The sequence below is a fragment of the Carassius gibelio genome, chromosome B10 (assembly GCF_023724105.1).
Source record: "Carassius gibelio isolate Cgi1373 ecotype wild population from Czech Republic chromosome B10, carGib1.2-hapl.c, whole genome shotgun sequence".
In the NCBI taxonomy this organism is placed as follows: Eukaryota; Metazoa; Chordata; class Actinopteri; order Cypriniformes; family Cyprinidae; genus Carassius; species Carassius gibelio.
In genome coordinates this window covers 24,184,379-24,191,074 of record NC_068405.1, presented here as the reverse complement: position 1 = coordinate 24,191,074, position 6,696 = coordinate 24,184,379, and the positions used below count along the sequence as shown (strand labels likewise).

The following is a 6,696-nucleotide window of genomic DNA, read 5'->3' as shown; positions in this document are numbered from 1 at the left end:
ACAACCTTCACCGTGTCCCTGCTGACCCCAGCTACGGCTCTGCTCACGCCTGTTTCACACATACTCCGTCTGCAGTGCGTATGCAGTCCGTGTGCGTTACGTGTGTGGAGCAGCACGGACTCGATGTGCTTTCACACAGGACGCGTTTGCAGTCCGCTACTCGGTACATAAACGATCGCTGCACTGCTGCCGACGCAACGCTCCTGGAACGCAACCAGAATCCGTTAACATGGATGCGTAAAAAAATATGCAACGCATACGCACTGCAGACGGAGTATGTGTGAAACAGGCGTAAGGTTGTTTGCACCTTGTGTAATGTGGGATTAGTTTACAGCTTTTTCAAGCAGTTTGTGATGCATTTTGGAAACAGGAGATGTATATTTCTACTGCACCACGTAGCTTGATAAACCCCTTCTCAAAGACTTACTGTTTGAAAATTTTATTTGAGTAACACACATATTCTGAATGCCTTCGGCAGAATTCGAATGAGCCATTTTAATCTAGATTAATTTCAAGATCACAGTGAGATTAATCTAGATTAAAAAAAAATGATCTATGCCCACCACTAATATATATATATATATTAGGGCTGTAGCTATCAAATATTTTAGTAATCGAGTATTTTACCAAAAATTCCATCGATTAATCGAGTAATCGGATAAAATATGTTTTTGTTTGAAGTGCAATATTAATTATGAAAGAGAAAATAAGACTCCTGGGTCTCTTAATATATATATATATATATATATATATATATGTATGTTTCTCGAAATTGATTCTGAATAATTCAGATCGCTTTCATTTATTTATTTCAAAATGTTTTGTGTTATGTTGTCCATTGTTGATAGTTTTCATACTTAAGCTGTGAAAGGAACATTTTTAAGGGCTCAACACAACAGCTTTTATGATGCAGAAGCCACTTTAGTTTTTGATTCTCAATATATTATTCAGGTGTTTTCTTATTTATTTCAGAAATCCTTGTTATTTAGTGACTAGTAACTCTAACTAGTTACTATTTCTTAGTAACTAGCACAACACTGGTGTTGTCATAACATTCACCTTGGAGATTGAAAATGTTTCTTTTTTTGAGACCCCAGGAGCCCAAATTCAGACCCAGAACAATAAAACCCACAGAAGAGGTCGGAGTTCAAAGGAGGAATCTTTATATTACCAAACTGCAGGGAGAGGAAGAGTAGATATAAGTCATGATCTGCAAGATTAACCACAATCTGATGTGATCCCACCACCTCAGAGAAAACCAGTGTTGAGCTGCTGCAAGAGCTTCTGAAGCACAGCAGCTGTGGTCAAAGAGTTTGGGAGTTCAGAGCGATTCGCGAATCATTTGAGTCAGTTTGGGAGTTCAAAGCATGATTGCGAATCATTTGAGTTAGTTTGTCCAGTGTTGGGCAGTAACGGGTTATTAGTAACACATACACTCACACACACACACACACACACACACACACTCACACACACACCAGATCCAACTTTCCATTTCATCCGTAAAGCTGGGTGTGACACAGGAAGTGATGTCACATGTGAAAGCTCACAGCGCAACAGGTCTGAAGTGTATTTATCACACACACATCCAGACAGAGCCAGCGAGAGCAGAAATATTCCATCAACAGAGGATTATTAAAATACTGCACTCTAATCACATCTATGAAAATGAAAGCAAATTTAAACACAAGGACAGATGATGCAAATGATGCTGGTCAGAGTTGTGTTTGTATATTCCAGCAGGTTAAAGGGATAGTTCATCCAAAAATGAACTGTTTGACTCTCTCGTTGTTACAAACCTGTATGAATTACATTGTTGGGAACCAAACAGCTGATGGTAGCCATTGACTTCAAACTGTGGGAGTCTATGGCTGCCGTCAAATGCTTGGTGACCTAAATTCTTCAAAATATCTTCTTTTGTTTTCAATGGAAGAAAGAAACTCACACAGGTTAGGAACAACACGAGGAAGAGTAAATTAATTATATTTACACAATATACATTTCTACATTAAGTCATAAAGTCTCTTGGAGCCAATAAATGTCAAGGAACAGAAATATTCTCAGACTTTTTGTTTCTAAATGTTTAAAAGTTCAGTTTTTCTTTATTTAATGCGAATGTGAAGGGAACATTTCATATTTTGCAAACGTTATGGGAATGTTACTTTTTAATGTTCTCTAAACATTCTTAAACAAAATGTAACAGTTTGAGAAATGTTCTTCACAAACAAATCCAAGAATTGCACACTAAATGCAAAACGCCCCACATCTCTTTCAAAATGAAGCACTGCATTCAAAATATCACATTTGACCCCAAAACATTTTAGGGTAAATTATTCTGAAACTGAGATGTAAACATCATCTGAAGCTGAAGCTAAAGCTAAAGTGTTTCTACCATATATTTACAGTAACTTTCTCCCAGTTGTTTTCGTGTGAATGTTTGTTGCGGTGTGTGGTGCACACACTGTAGTGCTTCACATGTAGAGTCCTGCAGCGGGGTACAGCATGAAGGGGGCGATGCTGTGCTGCGAGGGGCTCTCCAGCATGTGTTTACGGTAATAACGGCGCAGGGCCGGGCTGCTCGGGTGCTGCTGTCTGACGTGGAGGAAGTACTCGTCCGGTCGGTTGGAGGTGAAGCCACAGTCCTCACACACGAAGATCTTGGAGCGCCGCTGGCGGTAAGCGTACTGCTGTCGTACGCCGTGGATCTTCCTCAGGTGAGACTCCAGAGAGCAGCGCTGCGTGAAGGCCTTCTCACACAGATCACAGCGGTACGGACGGATACCTGCACACACACACACATACACACACACAGAGAGAGAGACTCGAGCGGATCAGAACCTGCTTACCGTTTACAGTGTTTCCTCACGGGTCAAAATGACCCGAAGGCCTAAACTGAAACTTTTTTTTGGTCCAGAAAGCTTATATTGATAAATTTTTTATTATTTTTTCTTTATATTTATTTCTTTTTTTAAAGAAAAAAAAGTTGCCAGCCATCACCAGCGTTTTTGCTGATTTTCACTAAAATCTCATGGCCTCCAGAATATATTGTTGTATGAATCTCTGAATTTGCAAAACATCAAAATCAAGACCCTCTACTTTAAAAATAAATAAATGAAAAATCAGTTGTACTCCAGCTTCAAGCTTAGTTTTTATTAACATTTGAATATAGGTAGGTGTCTCAAAAAAAGATGAGAAAATCACATTTGTGTCAAACTCTACATCAGGATCATATTCAGCAGATGAGTAACAGCGCCCCCTAGTGTATAACAGCGAGAACACGGAAACTTCTGTGTTTGGCAGGGAAAGAGTTAATCATGCATATTATAATGTGCATCTACAGTGTGTGTGTGTGTGTGTGGGGGGCGGTGGGGGGGACGTTATGTAAGTGTTTTTTGCCTTGGAATTATTCTGTAGTCTCAGCCCTTTATTTGGATAATTTTTTGGTATTGTGTCCATTTTTTTAAATCGAATAAAAAATGTTTTTTTTTTTTTCAACATTACATACATTTCTATGGTGGGTCAAACTGATTCAACCATTTTTTGTTTTTGATCAATGTTCAAGTGTGACAAAATTCAATCCATTCAAAAATCCCAGAGGGAGGGATTTGTAAAAAAAAATAAAAAAAATTTAATTACAGACACATTAATCCTTGAATCCACTCATTTGTGTGTGTGTGTTACAAATTTAAGTGTAACAAAAGTCACAAAGTCTTGTACGCCTCAGATGAACACTTCATTCTGTTTACAATTTTTTATAAAAAATAAAAAACGCAGGTCAAAGGGCATTTTCCTCAAGGGAAGGATGACAGTTAAAGGCGCAGTACTGATTTTTTCAGTTCAGGGAGATACTTTATATTTTCCAGTTTTGATTTCAAATAAATTTTTAGTCATGCTGTTTGAGTGTCAGCTTTCAGAAACAGTGTGACAAGGAGAGATTGTGTGTGTGTGTGTGTGTGTGAGCAGACGATGAGAGTGTCTCGGTGTGAGTCTCACCGGTGTGTGTTCTCATGTGTCTCTTCAGGTCGAAGGTGTCGTTGAAGCCCTTCCCGCAGAACCTGCAGGGGTGTCTCTTGATCATACTGTGGCACTTGAGGTGACGCGTCAGCATGCGCTGCAGAGGAAACACTTTATGACACACGGAGCACAGGAACTCTGACGAGCCGCTGGATTCACGCGCCTGGAAGCAGAGCGAGACACACATGAGCTTCCTGGAGATCCAGGACCAGACCCTGAGGATCTGAAGGAGCTTCACCTTGTTGAGCGGAGCCGAGGCCAGCGCAGGAGGAGCGAGAGAACTGTGTGACGGCTGCACTCTCTCCATCCCATAATCCAGAGCAGGTGTGTGTGTGTGTGTGTGGACGGCCTGAGAGCGACACTGCTCCGACACTGACTCCAGAGCAGCGCTGGGAGCCGGAACACACACTGAAACACACACCAACACACTTACACACTGTCACTCAATACATATACTGTTTGGTTGTTTATTTATTTATTATACTATACATATATATATATATATATATATATATATATATATATATATATATATTCTATTTTCATAAATGATAATTTATTTTTAAAAATAAAATAATGAAAAAATAACAACCATATACAAAGTAAAGCAAGTATAGTACAAACAAATAATAAAAATAATATATTTTTATTTTATAATAAACCAGTATAGTATATTTTTTACTTGTTTTATAATAATAAATAATAACATCATTTTTTTCATTAATTATATTTAAAAAAATATAATAATAAAAATTAAATAATAAAAAATAAAAACCCTATACAAAATCAAACCTCCAGAACCCCTAAATAAACCAGTATAGTATTTTATTTTATTTTATAAGAAATAATAATGTAAATAATAATTATTATGTTTATTTTTTATAATATAACAACCATATACAAAAATAAACCATTATAATTAAAGATGATATTTATCTACGCTGGTTTTTGTTTCTATTATATATTTCAATCAGATAAAAAAAACTCTTTCTGTTTATAATGTTTCTTTACTTCTAAAATGTTTAAATTAATAATTCTTGATGGAAAGTGTTAACTCGTTGAAATAAAGCACTAATTTCTGTTAGCTGACGAGTCAAAAGGTGATTCATATGTGAATATATTTACATAAATACAGCATTTTTCAAACACTTCCACTTCATGTCTAATAATGGACCATTGTGTCTTTGTTTCGTTCAAACACTTTGACTTTTTCACACAAATGAAGACATCTTGAAGAATAGAGTTGATAAACACCAATTTCTTGATTTTAATTGATTCGCATTTTGATTCTCAAATTACAGAAATAAACAGAACAGAACTTACTGAAACAAATCATGTTTTTGATCATATCAATAATTACGTCACATTTATATAATGTCTATAAACTCCAGAGAGGAGCATTATTTATGAGTTTTATATATGCACTACATTCATGATATTTCACTGAACCTGTTCTTTTAAAATTACGAGGTTACTCTTTATTTTAAGGTGTCTTTGTTTACTTCCATGTAATTATAATAGTAAGTATGTAACAAGGTATAAAGTGTTACCAAATAGAATACTTTAATTACAAAATGCTATTAAAACGCTCTTACAATCATAACACAGCATACATGTTTGTTAACAGAGTACGGGTTTAGAGATCTTCAGGTCCGAATGAATCAGAGTGAGTCGAATCTCAAGCTTGTGAATCTCAGTGAAGGAGTGCGCTCAGGTTTGGAGGGTGTTCTGATGGTTTGGTTACCTGTGTTTGGGCTGAAGCAGGGCTCCGGCTCCTTCCACTGCCATCCGGCGCACACCGACTGCTTTCTCTTGACCAGGAACGAGCGAGGCATCTCCAGACTGCTTCACGGCTCGCTGTCTAGAGACTCAATCTGAGAGCGGATGATTTCCATATCTCTGGAGAGAGGAGGACACACCTGTGCTTTAACTGCTGCTCCGCTGGTTTGCATGCCAGGTAGAGAGAATCTGGGCTCCTCATTTAACTGGACCTGCCATGCAAATGGTCCTCCGGCGCGCGGGGCTGAAGGGCACAGCAAGCTCAGCACTGCTAGGAAAATGTTGCTTTTATTTCACGTTCCAGTTGATTGTCTGTCAGGTTTATGTCACCTAACCTGGGACAAAGGCAATTCAAATGTGCTGCTTTACTGTTGACTATCTGTTAACCTCCCGGTCCAAGGGCTTGAATGGCTTTCTCCAGTCCTGACAGGTGTGCTTTTCTTCTGCACACCTCAAAAGATTCGCCATCAGTTACCTGTCCGTCTAACCACATCACCGAGGGAGAACAACAGTGCAGATCAGCTGCTGGATAGAGACGTGATCATTTCATCTACTGTAAGCTGATGAGCCGAAACTGAATGAATAAGAATGATGTAGACATTGAAAAACTTACTGAAATGAGTTTATGTTGATGCAAAAAAATTGCACTGACATAAAAAAAAATTATATTAAAAATAAATAAATAACCCTAAATGAATTAAGAAAATAAGTAACGTTAAAATAAAAACGGACAATTTTAAAATAGCTAATACTAAAATCTGTGATCTCAATGATATATAAATAAAAAAAACTATTGAACTAAAACAGTTTAAATATTTTATTGAAACTACCAAGGCAACATCTCTTATTTTCATCTAGTGTACATTTATGCACTTAAATAACTTACATTAAAACTGATATAGA

General features: G+C 37.3%; 1 protein-coding gene across 1 annotated transcript; it reads right to left on the bottom strand.

Moving 5' to 3' along the window:
* Positions 1–2,111: 2,111 nt before the first annotated feature.
* On the bottom strand, positions 2,112–6,016 carry LOC127966804 (putative transcription factor ovo-like protein 3). Its single transcript, XM_052568078.1, has 4 exons — positions 5,759–6,016; positions 4,253–4,422; positions 3,994–4,177; positions 2,112–2,782 (listed from the first exon to the last, which is right to left on the bottom strand). The coding sequence occupies exons 1-4, from the start codon at positions 5,847–5,849 to the stop codon at positions 2,472–2,474; spliced, it is 756 nt and encodes a 251-aa protein (XP_052424038.1). The 5' UTR covers positions 5,850–6,016; the 3' UTR covers positions 2,112–2,471.
* Positions 6,017–6,696: the final 680 nt, after the last annotated feature.

Bases quoted from the DNA above. Each gene is read 5' to 3' on its own strand.
- LOC127966804 (XM_052568078.1), bottom strand. From the start codon at position 5,849: ATGCCTCGCTCGTTCCTGGTCAAGAGAAAGCAGTCGGTGTGCGCCGGA. The intron at 4,423-5,758 runs GTAACCAAACCA...TGTGTGTTTCAG, and splicing joins CTGCTTCAGCCCAAACACAG to TGTGTGTTCCGGCTCCCAGC. The intron at 2,783-3,993 runs GTGAGACTCACA...GTGTGTGTGCAG, and splicing joins ACACATGAGAACACACACCG to GTATCCGTCCGTACCGCTGT.